General features: G+C 33.7%; 3 protein-coding genes across 3 annotated transcripts; 2 read left to right on the top strand and 1 right to left on the bottom strand.

Moving 5' to 3' along the window:
* Positions 1-11,830: 11,830 nt before the first annotated feature.
* On the top strand, positions 11,831-14,507 carry LOC9313773 (U-box domain-containing protein 30). Its single transcript, XM_021026477.1, has one exon. The coding sequence runs from the start codon at positions 12,624-12,626 to the stop codon at positions 13,959-13,961; it is 1,338 nt and encodes a 445-aa protein (XP_020882136.1). The 5' UTR covers positions 11,831-12,623; the 3' UTR covers positions 13,962-14,507.
* A 959-nt stretch (positions 14,508-15,466) lies between these two features.
* On the top strand, positions 15,467-17,552 carry LOC110228389. Its single transcript, XM_021025737.1, has 3 exons — positions 15,467-16,152; positions 16,323-16,510; positions 16,765-17,552. Exons 1-3 carry the CDS (start codon positions 15,567-15,569, stop codon positions 17,275-17,277), a joined length of 1,287 nt encoding a protein of 428 aa, XP_020881396.1. The 5' UTR covers positions 15,467-15,566; the 3' UTR covers positions 17,278-17,552.
* A 356-nt stretch (positions 17,553-17,908) lies between these two features.
* On the bottom strand, positions 17,909-18,545 carry LOC110228390. The gene is given in 3 exon segments (XM_021025738.1): positions 17,909-18,267; positions 18,270-18,399; positions 18,402-18,545. Coding segments are annotated over 3 exon segments (267 nt in total). The 5' UTR covers positions 18,453-18,545; the 3' UTR covers positions 17,909-18,181.
* Positions 18,546-19,951: the final 1,406 nt, after the last annotated feature.

Raw genomic sequence — 19,951 nt, 5'->3', positions numbered from 1 at the left:
TTTATATGTACAAATTTGATTATTTTTTTTTGTATTTATGGTTTCACTATTTTCACCACTAATCAATTTTTATAATCAAAAAGTTTGGTTTCAACTTTTGAGAAGGTAATCATCGATGGTTTGGTATGTTTCTTTTTGCACATAATAGCAATTAGATCGAGTTTTGGAAAAAAATATGGATCAGCGTGACATGACGCATATGGATACCATGCATGTCTATCTATTGTAAATCAAAAATTATATTATTGTTCCGCCTTATTTTTGAAACAGAAAGAAATTTTCCCTTAAATTTTAATATATTTTATAAGATAGTATCAGATATAGTAGTAAATCTAAAATAGTTGTTATTATTCCATATTTTTACGGAAAAAATTAAATATTATTTTAAATAATCATGGATAACAATGAATAAATGGCAGTTTTACAAATATTTATGATTATGATAGTGATTTGCTTATTAAAATATGTAAATTTTCTTTTCTTTTTTTGTATTTATCGTCGAAAAATTTAGAAACCCTAAATCATGCACCGCCTCCTATTCAATATAAATACCTTGCTCATGGTATTCAATTTCAGATCATAACTAACCCTTGTTTTTTTTTGTTCTTTTTTTTCAAACTTTTTTTTGCTTCTACCTAATTTTAATTTTTCTTTTTTATTGTAGGGTGGATGTATGGAGGGGACGATGTGAACTGGTGTATGGAAAATTTGGACCTAATTCAATGAATAAACAGGTGATCTTATAGTTTATATGTACAAATTTGATTATTTTTTTTTGTATTTATGGTTTCACTATTTTCACCACTAATCAATTTTTATAATCAAAAAGTTTGGTTTCAACTTTTGAGAAGGTAATCATCGATGGTTTGGTATGTTTCTTTTTGTTGTAAAAAGATGAGGTACCTCCCGATTTTGTTGAGGTACATGTTCTTATTATTTTCAAATATGTCTTTTTTCAAAAGAAACACTCAACTGTTGATAACACAGTTGCCACAAAGTCAGAAAGATGACTTATTTCAGGGATGAATTTTCAGAGGAGGCTAATTTTTGTCGTTAATACAATTTAAGTATTCCTCTCTTTAGATTAGGGATAACAAACTTGGCTGTTAAATTCAGGAATTACTCTTCGTTGCCAATCTCTCTCCCCAAACTAAAATATTACATATATGGAAGTAGTAACTTAAAGTTTTTGGTATCGAGGTCATTCTAAGGCACTGAGATTCGGACTTTGGTATGTATAGGATTCGTTTTCCATGCACTAAGATTTAATTATTGTTTAATTTATTGGTTTTTAGGTTTCTTTCCATGCTCTGATGCGTTTTCGGGTGTGCCAATGGAAGCTTGCATCACTCTTTACTCCAAGCGTAAGTATGCTCTGCATTAGCTTCTTCTGTTCCATTGGTTATTATGGGTTTTGACTTTTGAGAAATATACAACAATTTAAAATCAGGTTTTGTTGTTGATTGGTTCGGTTTGTATACCATATTTTGCTAAATACATATGACCATAAATAAGACCAAAGGAGCTGGGTTAGCTCCTTTGCCAGCTAGGTTGACTTCGTCTCCTCCCCGTCTTGCGGATTTCCGTTATTCAACGGGTATATTTGAGAAGTATACGGTACTAAAACCACAACCATTGATCTTAGCTTGATCGGTTCTTCCCTAGGATTTATACATAAAAGTAAATTGTTTTGTTTAATAATTTTCCATTGTATGAACTTTCGAGACAACAAGTGGACAGGAGTGTAATGTCATCAAAAGTCAAATCAAACACTGTGAGGAACATAATAGACAACGTTGGCTTCTTTCGCAGCTGCTCAACGTTGTCTCTCCCGATGGTCCCAACACTCTCTTCTTCTTTTTTTGTCAACATTCAAACGTTGTTTAAAATAAATAAAAATGTTTAACCTTAATCATCTTTCTAGATCTTTAAATGCCTAAAACTTCAACTTAATCAGTCAGCAATCCGTCACGTTAATGATTTTGAAAGGAAGACTTTTGTTTTGTTTCGGTTAGTTTTGTTTGTTTAGTATTTTAATCACAAGATAACTCTAATTTCCCATTAGAGTTGTGTTAATTGTGTTGATTATGATTTGGCGTTCCAATTCTGATATTATTTTTATGTTGTAAATCATAAACTGTTACGTTATTGTTCTATCTTCCTATGTGAGAAAAAAGTAAAATGTTTTAAAATTTTGACATGGATAATAATATAATTGTAAATCTATAATATTTATATTATCATTTTATTTATATTTTTCAAAAAGAAATATATTTATCTTAATAGATTTAATATGATAATGTCAAATATAGTTATAAATCTAAAAGAGTTATGTTATTATTTCATCATTTTATGAGAAAAAAGCAGATATTCTCTTAAACTTTTAAATTAACGTGGATAATAATAAATAAATGATAATTTTACTAATATGATAATGATTCGGTTTTAATCTTACCAAAAAACAAATAATGATTCTGTTTTAAAAATATATAAATTTTCTTTGTTTAGTTGTAGATATTGTCATATAAAAAGTTCTTAGATCCTCCACTGCCTTAATTTTATGTAAATACCTTGCTTGATATTTAAATTTTGATTTGATATCATAACTAATCCTTGCTTTTTTTTTCGGCACTAACCATTGAATTTTTTATACTGCCATTTAATTCTTGCTTAAAAAATAATAATTAATAGTAGTGTTTATTATGAATGCAGGTTTGTTTTCCATAAAAACTAGATTGGATTTATGGAAGCACGTCATTGTTTCCAGTGCGAGGAAACAAATGTCGTATCACTGCTGTTGTGGCTCTTTAGTACTTTCGTTTCTGTTTATGGCTTTGCTTCGGTTGTATGGTTAGTCATCAATCATTGATCTTCTCATTGTTTGAATATTGTTGCATAGGAAAAATCTTCTTTTTTTATGAATCTTTCAAAAGTTGGGTCCATGCTATTCTCAGTGATTGATTACGTTTATTGAATATTTGTGTGCTTCCTCTGCTGATATTCTAATTCATGCTTTATTCGTCGTCTTTGATACACTATGATTAACCATTGTGGACCTCTAGAGTCTAATTTGCAATATTAATGCAAGTCTCTTTAACTTACGGATTATGAAGAGCATCCTAAGATCGTTTAATTTGATTCAGGCTTTATGTGGCTAATGTTTGGTCTTGGATGTGAATTAGTCTATCATGTTTCTTGGAAGGTAGGAAGCAATCTTGATGTTTACCAAAATCCAATGTGCTCTTTTGTAGCTCAGTTTTGAAATATGTACTAATTATTGTAGAGGGAACCCGAAACAAAGAGACCATATGTATGATTTTATATGCGAAGAGAAGCTCCGAATTTGAAATCATCTCCACTCCGGTGATATGTGGCCATGGTGTGAAGGAGTCTGGAGCCATGGTTATTTCAGATTCGGACATAACCGTAATTGTTAAACTAATAAAAATAAGATCAAACGTACCGGATTGATGAGAATTTTTGGTGTTCTTCGTCGTATGGATCTAACAAAACAAAAAAAAAAATATATACCCCAGAATTTTTTTTTGTTTGTTAATAGAGAGAACCCACCAATTTTGTAGCATTGATTGTGACATCGAATTGTTTGTCGGATGAATATAAGTCTCTAATCCGGAGACTGAAGTTGAACCCTAACAAAAACATATATTCATAGCCTAAAATTCATAAATAAAAGGTAGAGCATCACATAGCTTTTTCTTCAAAGCCAACACATCTCTCTTTGTAGCCGAATTACTCTCCAGTTTGGTATATACTCAAATTTTCCAATGACTTCTTTCTCGAACCTGGAGCGTTTTTGCTTTGCCGGATATTTTTAGGATATGGCTCTTATGTATCTCTTGTGAGTCACTTGATATGTTGTTTAGGTAAAACTTTTGGTTTGAAAGAGAATGATCTACGACAAGCATAATCGGTTATTTGTTATATATGTGGCCATGTTCATATTGCTTTCTCCACAAGCAATTTTCCAGTTTTGTAGCATTCGATATTTAAATTTAAAAGCTTCAATACGTTGTATACATGTGTATGTATGTATATATATGAATTATTCTCAGTTGCACATAGTGGTTTCTAAGGGATAGATACTTGCTCTCTGTAACCCTCTCATTTTTAGTACCTATCTTCAGTGTTTACTTTGCTAAGAGCTTCTTGATAGGCATACATCTTTGCAATCTCAGATCAATATACTACAAATACATATACGATACAGTTAAGAAAATGCTATTTCTCTTACAACTTTTTATATGGGTTTTATAAACAAGAGATCACCTGAAGGGTTACGCAGCGACCAATGGCGAAGGTAGAGACAAAGATACTACAATAGGGACGATAAATATGACACGATATATACAAAGGAGATGCCTGTTTCTATACCATTGAAATTTTACGTACATAACTACTTCAAAGAGCAAGATGACTTACTTGATAGGTAAGAGATATGGTAAGAGATTATATTTTTCAATTATTTGTTTCCAACTACGAAAAACTCCAGTGACATACAATCTAAAAGCATGAATATGTCATAAAATCAAGAATACAACAAAAACCAGGAAGATGGGCCCAAATTAAAGTCCGAAACTGGACGTGGGGAACCCACGGACAGTGGCGGTCGGAGCGTTACAAATATGAAAGAAACGAGGAAGCGTGAATATGTCATAAAACCAAGAGTACTACAAAACCAAGAAGATGTGCTCAAAAAACGAAACTGGACGTGGGAACCCACAGACAGTGGCGGTCGTGGCATTATAAATATGAAAGAAACGAGTAAGCATGAATATGTCATAAAATCAAGAGTACAACAAAACAAAGAAGATGGGCCTAAAGACCGAAACTGGACGTGGGGAGCCCACGGACAGTGGCGGTCGGGGCGTTGCTAATATGAAAGAAACGAGTAAGCATGAATATGTCATAAAATCAAGAGTACGACAAAACAAAGAAGATGGGCCTAAAGACCGAGACTGGACGTGGGAACCCATGGACAGTGGCGGTCGGAACGTTGCTAATATATTGTTGGTTTAAATATATAAATTTTTTATATTTAATTCTATTATATATATCAAGATATAAACACTAATAATTGTTTGTGATTCAAAAACACTATTAATTGTTGATTACTAATAATATATATCAAAAGTTATAGCGTTTTACCATAATTCTATATTAATGTCGTTATAAAAATTAGACTCTTGACAAAATTAATTCAATAAATATCCCTAACTTGATAACCCTAAATATTAATTATTAATTCTTGTCTTAATCAACATACAACCCCGCGCTGGGCGCGGAGACCTCCCCTAGTGTAACATGTATATGTAAACTCTGTATAATATAGATTTACACGGAATCGAAAGAGACATTAGAGTCACTAAGACAGGATCGATCAAAGATAAGACAAAGTCCATGATGACTGTTAATTATAAATGAATTTATAACAACAAAATTATGAATGGATGATTAAATACATTTCTTGCAGTTAGTTGTTTTAATTTATTAAAGTGTTGTTGGCAAATCAATCGAACTTATTTCATATAATATGGACACCAATTTAAATCTGGTTATTTAAGATAGGTTTGTTAGTACTTATGAATGGCTTGGTTTCAACTACTTTCTTCAAAGCATGTCATCGCTTAGTATGATCATTCGGCCCATATATTCAAATTTGACCCAATCTAGACCCAATTGTTTAGCACTGTTGATTGTAATTAATACATTACTCTAATCCACTATTGAATACTACAAAATTGATTATTGAATCCCATTGTTTGAGATTAATTTGGTTCAAAAGACTTTCATGTGAGGAGATCACAAATAAATTGTTATCGAGATTTGGCCATTACTCTAACTTATCTAGAGCGACAGCTTAAGAAAATGATACGTATATAGCCCAAGTGTTATCTCAAACTATATATCCAGATGTTTTGTACAAATTCTTGAAAATAAATAAAATAATTTTGCAAAAAAATATATTCGTTTATACGTATTCAAAAATATAATTTATAATTGGAGGTAATATTAATACACTATTTAGATACTAGTAGGTTTCGAAAAAGCTTGAGCGTTACGAACAAAAAACTCTTGGTATCGTTGAATCCATACGTCATATAGTGTATAATTTAATTACAAAAGTATAGGTGCCTCATGCATGTGTATGTAATATGTATGTACATACTAGATAGACATACATTTGGGGGTTAGAGCGTCACGACTCACGTGAGTTCTGGACAAAATAACCGAACCACAAGAATCGAACCGAAACCGAAGCAAAAAAAACCGAACCGAAACCGAACCAAAATGTTAAAATACTCAAATGGATCCTAAATTTTAAAACCGAAAGAACTGGAACCAGAACCGGAACCGAACCGAACCGAAATATTTCGGGTAACCGAAAATATCTGAAATATGAGATTATATCTAAAAATGTTAGTTATTTTTAGATCGAATAACCAAAAATACCGAAATACCAACAGATATTTAGAAAATACATCAAAAAATACTTAAAATATCCAAAAAAAAACACTCAAAAATATCCGAAAATACCCAAAAATATCCAAAATACCTAAAAACATCCGAAAAAAATATCCGAATGGATCCTAAACTTCATAACCGAAAGAACCGGAAGCGGAACTGAACAGAAATTGTTTGGTTCCTATATGGATCCTAAACTTTAAAACCGAAAAAACCGGAACTGAACCAGAACCGAACGAGTACCCGAACGTCCAGGCCTACACGTGACAGTCCAAAAGCTACAAAATGGCTAAAGAATCGAAGATGGATAAATAATAGAATACGCGTAGCAATGCAGTATATACCTTTTTTATTCCTTCGTGCGCATTTCTTAAAAGATTGTTTCACACTTCTGACTTCTTTAACGTTAAATTTTTTTTTTTTAAAAAACGTTAAAATAAATAAGCTAAAATGATATAGATCATATTCGTAGCAATGCATTGTGGTGTATTCATGTTTATTGATGTCATGGCCTCGATTAGTAACACCGCGACTGACGAAACGGTAGAAAGGGAAAAATATGGTAGAAAAGCAAGGAAAATGTAATTTGATTAGAACAATGTGATGGTTGAAATAATTTGTTATTTTTCATTAATCTTGCTTCTTGCATAATCCACATACGAATTTTCTTGCCTTTTATTAGTCTCTTATATATCAGTAAACTGATTTTCTTTTAAGACATATGGTTTGAGTCTCTATGCCACAATGTAATCTCATATATTTTAGACACAAATTGGACCTTTATCCGCAACTATTTCAACTTGATACAAGAATATTTCTATTGCATTAAAGTCATCATCATTGTAAATTGATAAAACAAACCTCATTACCTACAGTGACATTCTTTAACTGTCAAGATTCTCATAGAAGTCAAGTTCTTTTACATAGTTGAACTATATATATCTGACATGGAAAAACGGTCTATTTCCCCACGAGAACTATGACATCATAACAAATAGAGCCCAATCTATGACCACGATCTAAATATCCCCGAAAAAATATTTCTCAACCTATATCTCCTCGAATCGATAGTTTTCATCTATTTCTCCATAAAATAATAGTTTTCACCTAATTTACCCACAGATTTTGGTTTACAATTTACCAAACAATTTTTAACCACCTAAATACAATACTAAACCAAACTTAAACCAATTACAACAACATAACCGGATTTAAACCCAAACCGAACCAATTTCTTAAAGTTCACAAACCAAACAATTACTCACGCATCACCACCACTTACGTCAATGGCGGATCTGCCTTTCATCTCCTCCTCTTCCTCCACCTCCTCACCACCACCATGTGACCTCTCCATCTCCAGGTTCATCAACCAATCACAAACTCGATGTATCTCACTCATTCACTCCACCTCAACGCTCTATTCTCTTCCCAACCTCTTTCCACATGCCTCGATACAACCTTAAAATCCCTAATTTCAAACACAACTTTATCTCTCCAATGGAGACAGAGTCAAATTCCGGCGACCCCTCTGCAACTCCGATAAAACCGAGCCGCAACCTCCACTAGCGAACCGAAAGCTATCGAACCTTGTAATCCTCTGTGCCTCTCTCGATCGCGATTTCAAGAGATGCAAATTTTTTTTATCTCAGCTGGCATTCTCCAGCTATGGCTTCCCCACTGACCCTCTTTGGTAGTCATAGCTTCTCTCAATTATTCTCTCGATTTCTCCACCTAAAAACCGAAACCTTCCTCTCTACTTCAATGGTGAACTCCGATGTGAATCCGACCAGAATCTCTTCAATTTCCGGAGATTTCTTCTGACGAGTCTGAGGAATCCCCTGCCTTTGCGAGATCCCCATTCGTCCAAGAGCAAAAACGTCCTCTCGACCAGACGCTTTCAATTCCTACGCCCAAAACATGAGTCGTGTCTATTCCTAGACGAAACGTCAGATGTAATTTCCGGTGATTTCCTCCTTTGCCATTAGCTTTCAAAATTACTCAGCTACATCTGTAAGCTCTCGATTGTCAATTCCGGCAACATGATACATAATTTTGTTTCAGTTTTGCTTGATTTCATTAATTCGGTTTAATGTTGGTTTTGGGGTGGTTTGATGTCGGTTTAGGTCGTAAACCGAGTAAATCCAAATTTATGGAGAAATAGATGAGAACTATCGATTCGAGGAGATATAGGTTGAGAAGTATTTTTTCGGGGATATTTAGATCGTGGTCATAGATTGGGCTCTATTTGTTATGATGTCATAGTTCTCGTGGGGAAATAGACCGTTTTTCCATCTGACATCCACAAACTTGCTACCATCACAAGTTTTGAGTGTTACACTGCCAATCCAATATAATATACCATCGAATTAGTATCATTTCCTGTAGTTACTTTTCCTCACATCACAAACCACTTGATTGTTAAGGTTATATGATGATGAATGCAACATGTGGTCAGTGGTTAGAACCCACTCATCTCGAACAAGTCGAAGACTCTACTTGATCAAGTGTCTTTAGAGTCAGTTTACCACTAAATCAACTAAGAGCATATTTAGCCTATAGTCTCTAGCTCCATCCCCGGTTTCAGCGATTGATTATACGTTCTGTATACAATGTAGACATGCGTAAATCGTCTTGTCCCAAACAAACACTATAATCATGAAACATAACTACCTCTTTTGAAAGATAGTGTCTACCAAGACTACCACTTACTTAATTGGTTAGTGTCAGTTCATTCTTTTATTTTTTGAAACCTTCTAACTCAACAAGTATATATGTTTGCAGAAACATAAAAGTATATAAAACAAGTTCAACAAACCTATTCAAAACTGTTGATTCCAACAAGGAAAATACGACACATCGTCACTTCGTTTTCATGAAATTGTTACGCTTTTATTCGTAGGTCCACCTCTAGTCACCACCACTCACACCAGTCATTAGCACTCGGGTCCGTATTACTTACTTAATAACCAACAAGAGATGATAATTCATTACATGTTAAATCAATTTTTATTTTATATATAGTTATTGATATTAAATTTTTATAATATCACTATCAATCTCCCATCCCAAAGTCTATAAAAACTTGATTACAAAACACGTCATATCACATTTAAACACTTGCCGGTCCACTTTAGTATATCATCTTAGTTTGACTAGAAAGAAAAAAAACTTCATAGACACAAATTTTTGTTTTATCATTATCATCAACTCTGAAAATCATTTCATTTGAATCTGCAATTTTTCATTTCAAAATTGGGTCCAGTAAGTAATTAATATAAATTTATTATGATATATTTTCAAATGAAAATAAAAATATTTGTTTGGACAGCAAACTTTGCAGTTATGGGTCAGTACTCAACTGCAACAAAAACAACACATGGTCTCTCTTACAGATCTCTATCTCTTTCTCTATCCCCACTCCCATCAATTTCAAGTTATTATTAAATTATCTTGATTTGGTAGAGAGATTGTTAAATTTGTATGCAATTTTTTGAAAAACAATTAATTAATTTAATCAAAGTTGGGTGGGGAAGAGGCAGATGTGGACACGTGGTGGGCTATGAGTGGGTAAAAGGAACAGTCAAAGGGGCAAAGAGATTAGACCCGGAGACGATCGAGGCTTTTAGTCAAAGCAAGACACTGTCACGGTCAAACATTATGTCTAGCTGGCACTTTTGTTTGTGGTCCCACCTCACTATTCGCTGTTTTTTTTCTTCTTTTTTTTTAAATATACTCTCTCTGTTCTTTTATAAGTGATGTTTTAGGAAAATGCACATCGATTAAGAAATCATTTAATTTTTGTTTATTTCTAAACTAAAACATCATTTATTATCTAATCAACCAATAAAAAATAATCTACATAATATAAATCGTCAAAACCAATAAAAAAATAATTAATTTTGCATTAAAAACTGAAAACATCATTTATTTAAAAACAAAATTAGAAGGTTAAAACACCATTTATTAAAGAACGGAGGGAGTATTTACTTAATTCTTGTTAAACTGACAAAATAACTTTGCACTTTTGATATTTAGACATTTAGATAACTACTCTCTCTTCCTGAAATTTGATGTTTTAGAGTTTACACATATATTAAGAAACAATTATGATTTAATCATTTGATAATTTTTTTTTTATTTTATTTTTTAATAATCTATGAACCAATAGTAATCTAAAACAGTTAATTATTTGTAATTATTACGTCTTGAAATCTACGATTTATTAAAAACACTTAATAAAAATAAAATAGAAAGCTAGAAAATCAATCTTTGTGAAACAAACCTAAAACACTAAAACATCAAACTTTGAGGAACAGAGGAAGTACTTATTAGAAACATATTTTCGAACTTACAAGAATCTGATCAATATAAACTTTGAATAGTAATATGTACTGTACGATTATGGAGTTTTTCTTTATCAATAGTTATTAATCACAAAGTCTATACAAATTAGAGATACTACCAAAATTGATAATATTTTCTATATTACTATTTTTATTTTTATTATTTTAAAATAATTTACTCTTTTTAAGAATTGTTTTTACTATTTTGTATTATTAATTGATTCATAAAATAAGAGAGATAAAAGAAGGGTAATCGTAATTTGGTATAACAGAAATCGAGAGTTGCTTTGATGGTGTTTTTTTTGGTTGAAAGTTGCTTTGATGGTGTTAATAACGATGTTAAGAGTGAAATTAAAAAAATTAATTAAGAAATTAAACATAGAAACTATCGTCACACGTGCCCGACCTGTACGGGTTACTCTTCCCCGTGGGTGTTTGGAGTTTAGTGCAAAACTTATCAGCTTTTTTGCCTACGTTGCGGAATTTTTTTTACTCTTTCACTTTACTATTTTACCCTCCTTTTTGTTTATCCTTCACAAACATCTTTTTAAAAATAAATTGGGAAAGTAGATTTCCTTAGTTAGCGTGGATATTAAGAAAAAAAAAAAAAAAGCTAAAAAAGAGGATTTAGAATTTCACTGTTGTCTTTTGACCAAAATATTTATCAGAAAAATTGAAACTACCCAGTCACATACCTAAAGTGTTTAAAGTTTAAACCGATTATTCCACACTTTATTGGAACAATTACATCTCCTGTATAATTTGAATATTATTTGACTGACTTCATTTTTTCTAAGCTTTATTTTTTAAAAATTCTGAATTCTATATTATTGGGAGTTTTTTTTTCTTTTTCTCTTCGTCTATTATTGAGAGAGTTAAATTCTGAATTTTTTATTATTTACGTTTTAAAACTAAAATGTAGGGACAAAATTGGAAATTACAATAATTAAGCTGAGTTTTTCAATGGTAATTAAAAAAGTGAGTATTATAAAAAAAAACCGGGAGGTGAGGGCATGTGGTTTAGCTTGCACGTGTGGTACGCGAGTCGAGATGACTAAATGACCGGCTATAACCAGTGTATTCACCGGTCACCATATCTTTAATATTTTTAGATTTTCCACCCGAATCTTTCAACAAATCTTTAATTTCTACCCTTTTTTCTCTTTCTTATTTTATTTACCCATTTTTCATTTTTTTTCTCTCAAAGAAACAAAAACAAAACAATCACTCACTCACAAGAAGGTAAACCAAACAAAAGAGAGAGTACGGGTTTCTTCGTCATTCTCACGAATTCGTGAATTTTTTTTTGTTTTCGTCATCTGGGTTTTCTCAAATTCTCTTCCTTTTTATCTTCTGAGATTATCTGGTTTGCAAAGTGCAAACCTTTTGTACTGGGTTCTTTGATTTTTTTTTTTGTTCCTTGTCATTATTCTTCATGATTTCTCCTTTTTCTGTTTCTCGAAATTTGTGGTTATAAAATTCACATTTTTGAGAGCAGTTGGGCTTCTTCAATCATGTGTTTATGATGTTTTGTTTATTAACAAGAGTTGAATGAATCTTCTTTTTGACCGTTGAAAAGAGAGAAAACAAAATTAAAGCAAAAGGAAAGAGGAAGAAGAAGAAGAAGAAGAAGAAGAAGAAGATTGTGTTGTTGTTTTAACGCTTCTTTGTTAGATAAAGACATGCTTTTCTATCAAAGGCATTATTTTCCCAAATGTTGTGAGTTTGAGAAGAAACGTCTCTAAAAATTGGTTTTTTTTTTTTGTGAGAGATTTTGTTTCTTTAGATTCTTTGGAAATGCCGATGTTTCAGCCGTTAAAGAGAGATGGGTTGATAGGATTTGAAGGTGGTGGTGATGGGCAAGTCTTAGATCTGGATACAGCGGTGAAAGATGGAGTTCTCGGTGGTGTTAATGGTGGAGTTGTTGATGAGAAATTGGATCTGAAGAAGATGATAAAGGAGCTAGATTTACAAGATATACCTTCTGTTTTCATTTGTCCTATCTCGTTAGAGCCGATGCAAGATCCTGTGACCTTGTGTACTGGTCAAACCTATGAAAGGTTAAACATTCACAAATGGTTTAACCTAGGTCACTTGACTTGTCCTACTACAATGCAAGAGCTTTGGGATGATACGGTAACTCCTAATAAAACTCTTCATCATTTGATCTATACTTGGTTCTCTCAGAAGTATGTGTTGATGAAGAAACGCTCTGAGGATGTTCAAGGACGAGCTATTGAGATTTTGGGGACTTTGAAGAAAGCTAAAGGTCAAGCTAGGGTTCATGCGTTGAGTGAGCTTAAGCAGATTGTTGTTGCTCATCTTATGGCCAGGAAGACTGTTGTTGAAGAAGGAGGTGTCTCTGTGATCTCTTCTCTTTTGGGTCCTTTTACTTCTCATGCTGTTGGATCTGAGGTTGTTGCTATTCTTGTCAGTCTTGATCTTGATTCGGATTCGAAATCCGGGTTGATGCAACCGGCTAAGGTTTCTTTGATTGTTGATATGTTGAATGATGGATCCAATGAGACTAAAATCAATTGTGCGAGATTGATTAAAGGATTGGTGGAAGAGAAGGGGTTTAGAGCAGAGCTGGTTTCGAGTCATAGTTTGCTTGTTGGGTTAATGAGATTGGTTAAGGATAAGAGACATAGAAATGGAGTTTCTCCTGCACTTGGGTTGCTTAAACCAATTTCGGTTCATAAACAAGTTCGAAACTTGATGGTTAGCATTGGAGCAGTGCCTCAGTTAGTCGATATCTTACCGTCTTTAGACCCGGAATGTTTGGAGTTAGCTCTGTTTGTTCTTGATGCTTTGTGTTCAGATATGGAAGGAAGAGTTGCTGTCAAAGACTCTGCAAACACGATACCGTATACCGTTAGGGTGCTGATGAGGGTGTCTGAGAATTGCACTAGCTACGCGCTGTCGATTCTTTGGTCTGTCTGCAAATTAGCTCCAGAAGAATGTTCACCACTTGCTGTTGAGGTCGGTCTTGCTGCAAAGTTGTTACTCGTGATCCAGAGCGGGTGTGATGCAGCGTTGAAGCAGCGGTCAGCGGAGCTACTCAAGCTCTGTAGTCTACATTATTCAGACACCATGTTTATTTCCAAATGCAAACTCACAAGGACAATCCAATAGCAAAAGTTTATATCTTTGATCACAAGACACATGATTCAGCGGGGTTATCCATGAAAAGGTAAATGTGCATTGCGAATCTGCCTCTGCCCCTGATGTATATATAGATGAAGAGTTTGAAGATTGAGCTATTGGTTTTGGTGGTAACAATTCAAAGGAAGAAGCAATCCGCAGATGGAAACACGGGGGAGAGGAAGAAACCGGGCGGGTGAGGGATCGGTATGTAATGTTGTCATGTTGGTTCGTTATGCAATAAGCATTGGGAATTAGAAAAAATGTGTAAAGTTACTGCCTTTGGTTCAATCAAATTCAGAAGAAAAGGGAAAAAGAAGAAAGGAACCATATTAAGTCTCTTATTGTTAACCTCTCGATTTGGGTTCTTGTGAGAGGTTGTTTTGCTTTTTTGACCATTCACAACAGAAAAAGAAAAGAAGCAAAATCTTTTGACCTGAACTTGTAGAGCCTCTTTTAAGCTTTTGAATCTTTTTTCTTCATTCAATGTTTTCTTTTAGCATTACTTAAGATTATGAAATTAGACAATTGTCATGATTTCATCTTTGTTCTCAATCTCAGCCTCCTTATTGTCTTAAATGTGAAATAAATACCAAAAACGTGATTCTTGAAAAATCAATCACTGTTATTGCATTGGGTGACATCTCAAAGTACAGTAGGATAAGAATTTGATTCTTGTCTAATAAGTAGAGCACATAAGTTGTGGTGGAGACCAAAAGTCTCCATACATTGATCTGAGCTACTACTGTTGTAATGAACAATTGAAAAGAAAGAGAGATTTGACAAGTGAATCATTCAACAATTTCTACTGTTTTTTTGCTCAAAAACACAGGCTTATATCACTTGTCCTGTTTTGGAAATGAGTCTGAGCAAATCTCTGTTTTGAGTGGGTTTGTGTATAACAAACACAGTGTGATGTGAGAGTTTTTGTCTTGACATAAAACTCTGTAACAGAGAATCACAGTAGTAAACCAAACATATAGCTGGGCTGGATACTAAACCTTATGGGCTTTAGCTACGAAGCCCATTTCATATTAAACGACGATGTTTCGTAGTTTGAATGGGTGTCTCGCATACCCTAGCCAGGGCACTTTACTCTTCTAACTTAATCTCCAAGTTTAAGGTGACGATTGATAAGAGAGACTTGAGAGAGATCCAAAAATATGGCCAATTCGATTGAAGAATCTGGTGCTGATCAACCATCTTCAACATCGTTGTTGCAACCGTTGTCTAAACGCCTAATGCGTTTTAAATGATGTTTTTCCTCGCCAAAACACACAAGCATATATCAGTTGTCTTGTTTTAAAACGAGAGTGAGCAAATCTCTGTTTGAATAAGTGTGAATATCACACTCTTGTGACTTGTGATGCGAGAGCTCATGTCTGGGACATAAAATTCTATAACAGAGTAACAGTGACCAAACCTATAGATGGGCTGAAATTTGAACCTAATGGGCTTTTGCTGCAAAGCCCATTTTATTAGTAAACGACGACGTTTCTTAAGGTTGAATTTTTGCGTCAATGGTGTCTCGTTTAAGGTCGTGGGTTAAGAGATACTTGAGAGACTTGCGAGAGATCTCAAAAAAAAAAAAAAAAAATGGCATGGTTAGCTAGATCCATTGCGAATTCACTGAAGATCGATGAGGAAGAAGATGATCAAAAGGAAACGATTAAGACCAATTCAATTGAAGAATCCGGTTCCGATCAACCGTCTTCTCCATCGGTGTTGCAATCACAGTCTCCTCGCGGCGTGAAGGAAGACATCTCTGAACTCACCAAGACCTTAAGAAGTCAGCTATGGGGCGTTGCTTCCTTCCTCGCGCCACCGCCTTCTTCTTCCGAGACGGCGGATCATGTGGAGGAGACTCGGAAGTCTTCGGATCTCGGGGAAGGTGATGAGGATCTGATTGCTGGAATTAGGAACGATTTTGTGGAGATCGGAGGTAGATTTAGGACTGGAATATCGAAACTCTCTGGAAATTTACCGGTATCGGAGTTTACAAAGATGGCTTCGAATTTCTTGCAATTGGGATCGGAAGGTGTGGATTCGAAGGTGCGTGATGTTGCGGTTGGAAATGCAATTGGTGTAACGGAGGAAGTAGTTTTATTTGCTAGGGATCTTGCTCTGCATCCAGAGACATGGCTTGATTTTCCTTTTCCTGATGAGGATGATAACTTTGATGGTACGTTTCCGAATTCGCAGCACATTGTAATTAGATGTTCTTAAGTACACTAATCTGTGACTTTAGGGATAGTATGAATTGTCATATATCTTTTGATTGTGGTGTAATTTGGTGAAGGCTAAATTTGAAGGTGTTGTTGTTAAGTGGTATGTTATAACTCTTATGTTCAGACTTTGAAATGACTGATGCTCAATATGAGCATGCGCTGGCTGTGGAGAATCTTGCATCGAGTCTGGCTGCTTTGAGGGTCGAGCTTTGTCCAGCGTACATGAGCGAGTATTGCTTCTGGAGGATTTACTTTGTACTTGTGCATCCTTTATTCAGTAAACATGATGCCTTGATTCTCTCAACTCCTCGGGTAAGTTTGATTCTCAACTCCACTGCTGGTCATTACTGTCTTTTTTCCCTCTGTTTACAAAGTTTTTGAGCTATTTGGATTTTATGGTTTAGGTTTCAATGGATGGATGATTCTCTCTGCTAATAATGAACTTTAATAGTTTCATGTGAATTAGATGCAAGTTTTTAATGGTAGATTTGCATCTTTAAAATAATAATGGGGAGAAGAGTGAAACTTTCTATGATGTGAATCACTGATTTTGCGTTTTCATTTAGGTACTTGAATCAAGAGCACTATTATCTCACGAGCTGCTGCATAAGAGAAACAAAGGTACAGTAGTGGTGCCAGAGAGTAGTGATACAGGAGCTGATAGTGCAATTGTGGAACCTCTTTCTCAACCTACTAATCCTTCACCCAAATCAGATCCAGAACCTGTGAAAACGATCGCTCTCGAAACAATACATTCGACTGAGTCATCTGAGGTTGAGACAGAGAAGCACACAGTTGAGAGCAAGGAGATACAAGTTGTCGATAAGCCTGTCATTGAAGAGAGACCAGCACCAGCGTACCATGACAAGCCGGTGCAGAGCCCAGTCACTGGTTCTTCACCTAGAGTTATTGATGTTCAAGTGGATGATGACGCTGATGCTGATGATTGGTTGAAGGATGAAGATAATGCAGGAACTGTTAGTGCCGCGACCAACCATCTTGTGCAGGATGTGGATGAAGATGTATCATTCAGTGATCTTGAAGAAGATGATGACGTGCCTGTGAGTTACAAGAAATGATTCCTGATTCCTTCAGACCAAAGACCTCACCATTATGATAAAAGGCTGCCTCCGGAAGAATAATGTCCCACGGCTGGTCAGGTAAGTTAGACGAAGAAAGAAATCAAACGATGGGCTTGAATGTTAATGACGAACATGGATGCTATATTTGTGATCCTATACGTTAATTAAAATTATGTTTGTGAATAGTTTTTGTAACACTTTGCCTTTCCAAAAAATTCCTGGTTTGTATTGTATACTCCCTCCGTTTTTGAATAGTTGTCGTTTTAGAGCTTTTTTTTTGTTTTAAATTAGTTGTCGTTTTAAGATAATAATGTAATTTATGCCAATAACTACCCAAATTACCCTCATTTTATTGAACACAAATTATTTGTAAATAATTACTTGTCATTTTTATGAGGTTAATATAGTTATTGTATACTTTTTCTTACTTTGTCCAAATACAGTTAAAACGACAACTTTTAAAAAACAGAGGGAGTATAAAATTGTGATGGCGCAAAAATGTTAAAATTCTCCAATTAACTAATTTTTGAATACAAACCTATTGAGTATTGAAGCTAATTTGGTTCATTACAAATAAAATAAAGAAGAATGTATTCATTGTATGCTATGCTGAAATCGAATTAAATGATCTTCAACTAATTCGTGGTGGTTATTGATTGGAAATTATATCATGAAATATTAGGATTTGAGGATCCTTACGGTTTTAGATTGACCATTGTACACATTTTAAACTAGCCAAAATATCTGTCTTTTTTTTAAAACAAATCTTGGAAAGTGGTAGGCACATTGGTACGTACTACGTAGATCTGGTTAATAATAAAAAGAACAAAAGAAAAAGAAGAAAAAAGAATCCTCCGAATATTTTGGAACTTTGATAGTATGTTCGCAGAGACAAAACATTTTAATATGATGAGATTGGAGGAGCCCGGGAAAAAAGAAGAAGATGCCACGTGTTGCCACGTGGAAAAGAACTCTCTATTGGCGGTGAAAATGAAAAATCTGCCTTGCAATAGACGCGACGGCTCGCCTCTTCAAAGGCGTTAGCATCTCACCGTCCACGTGTCTGGCTCCGATTTCAGGTTAGTTAAACCTAATTTCGTCTTCTTCGTTTTTTGTTTGTTTTGTTTCATTTTATGGACATTGGTAAGAAGATGGCCACCGCCATTATCCATTGGCTTCAACTTGTTAATTATGCATAATATAATAACAAAATTTTGTTTTAAAGAAAAAATGTGAGGTTATGATTGCAAGGCCGGCCCATTTCCACAGGTCCCAAACGAAGCAGAATATATTCCTTTATTAAATTCCTTTTTATTTATTTTTCAAAATCACAGCAGAAATATTTGTTTAAGAAAATGGCAAGATTTTATGAAATTAGTTTTTGAGATTTTTCTTATGTGTAATTATAAAAAAAATGCTTGTGGAACCCCCCATAACTCATTGGTTGATCAAGGGTTAATTAATGCTTTTATACCAAGAGGTATGTGGTTCGAGTCCCAAATATTGCGATTTATTAATAAATTTGCAGATTAAAGGAGACAAGTGTGCAGGAGATCTCCAGCGAAGTACAATTATAGTCGTTCGCCAGGATTCTATGCAGAGAGAGAAGTGTCGTTAGGTCGTGGATCATTGAAGGTGTCCGTCAAGAGCATGGAGAAGGAAGTGTCGTCTGTCGTGGATCTAATAAGGGTCGGAAGGAATTGTCCATTGTAGAATCGTCTATGTAACAGTTCTCATAATTTGCAATAAATAATAAATCTAGACGGTAAAAAAAATTATTAAAAAATGCTTGTATATGAAATATGATCTTTAAAAAAACACCAATATCATATATATATATAATAGTTTTAGTGTTTTCATAAAAATAGCCAAAAGTTTTTGTAAGTTTTCAAATTTGAATATGCATAATTTTTGTTTTAATAGTTGTATAGGTTTTTAAAATACAACAATAGATGTCACTATTTGTGGATTTTAATTTATGTATATCGTTTGTATATGTGAATTCTATAATCGTTGTTATTCATTGTCAAAAGAAATTATTTTTTCTTCGAAAATATTAAATGTTTAAGTCTAAGACTATAAAATTTATAACATCCAAAACATTAATTTTATTTAGATCACGTTGCTTTAGCTCGTATTTTTTTTATAAAAAAATTCACAATTGAAACAAAACTTTCTATAAATTAATAAATATAGTATTAATTTATAGATAAATTAATAAGTATTAATTTATAGATAAATTAATATCACTATAAATTAATAAAATATCATGGTCCCAACATTATTAATTTATAGAGGTTTTACTGTATTAAATTTTTAAAATCAAGTAAAAAATATATACAATATTTTCTGTTATTCTAATAGTATTCATTAAACTTTTACATTTTTGATCTAGATTTTTCTATAAAGGCTTGTTGCAGTGGTTTTCATTCAGCGAGACCGAGACAGTTCTTTTTGTAGACGACTTGTATGATTGTCTTACTGTGGAAATTTCCAAATTTTTTTTTCTTATAACAAAAAGCTACAAGATCTTTTTTGAGGTCAGAGTTTTCCATTTGATGAGAGAAAAACTGCGGAATTTCAGCTTCTACCACCAACCCAATTGTGTGGTATGTATTACTGACACAACTAATGTCCATATGTAAGCAATAAAGAAAAAAAAACTATGGGC

Source organism: Arabidopsis lyrata, assembly GCF_000004255.2.
Source record: "Arabidopsis lyrata subsp. lyrata unplaced genomic scaffold ARALYscaffold_5, whole genome shotgun sequence".
Lineage (NCBI taxonomy): Eukaryota > Viridiplantae > Streptophyta > Magnoliopsida > Brassicales > Brassicaceae > Arabidopsis > Arabidopsis lyrata.
The sequence above is the reverse complement of the archived record's forward strand: the minus strand, read 5'-3'. Positions and strand labels throughout refer to the sequence as shown.

Excerpts from the sequence above, each read along its gene's own strand:
- LOC9313773 (XM_021026477.1), top strand. The coding sequence starts at position 12,624 with ATGCCGATGTTTCAGCCGTTAAAGAGAGATGGGTTGATAGGATTTGAA.
- LOC110228389 (XM_021025737.1), top strand. The coding sequence starts at position 15,567 with ATGGCATGGTTAGCTAGATCCATTGCGAATTCACTGAAGATCGATGAG. Across the intron at positions 16,153-16,322 it reads TGAGGATGATAACTTTGATG|ACTTTGAAATGACTGATGCT; the intron begins GTACGTTTCCGA and ends TCTTATGTTCAG. Across the intron at positions 16,511-16,764 it reads TGATTCTCTCAACTCCTCGG|GTACTTGAATCAAGAGCACT; the intron begins GTAAGTTTGATT and ends GTTTTCATTTAG.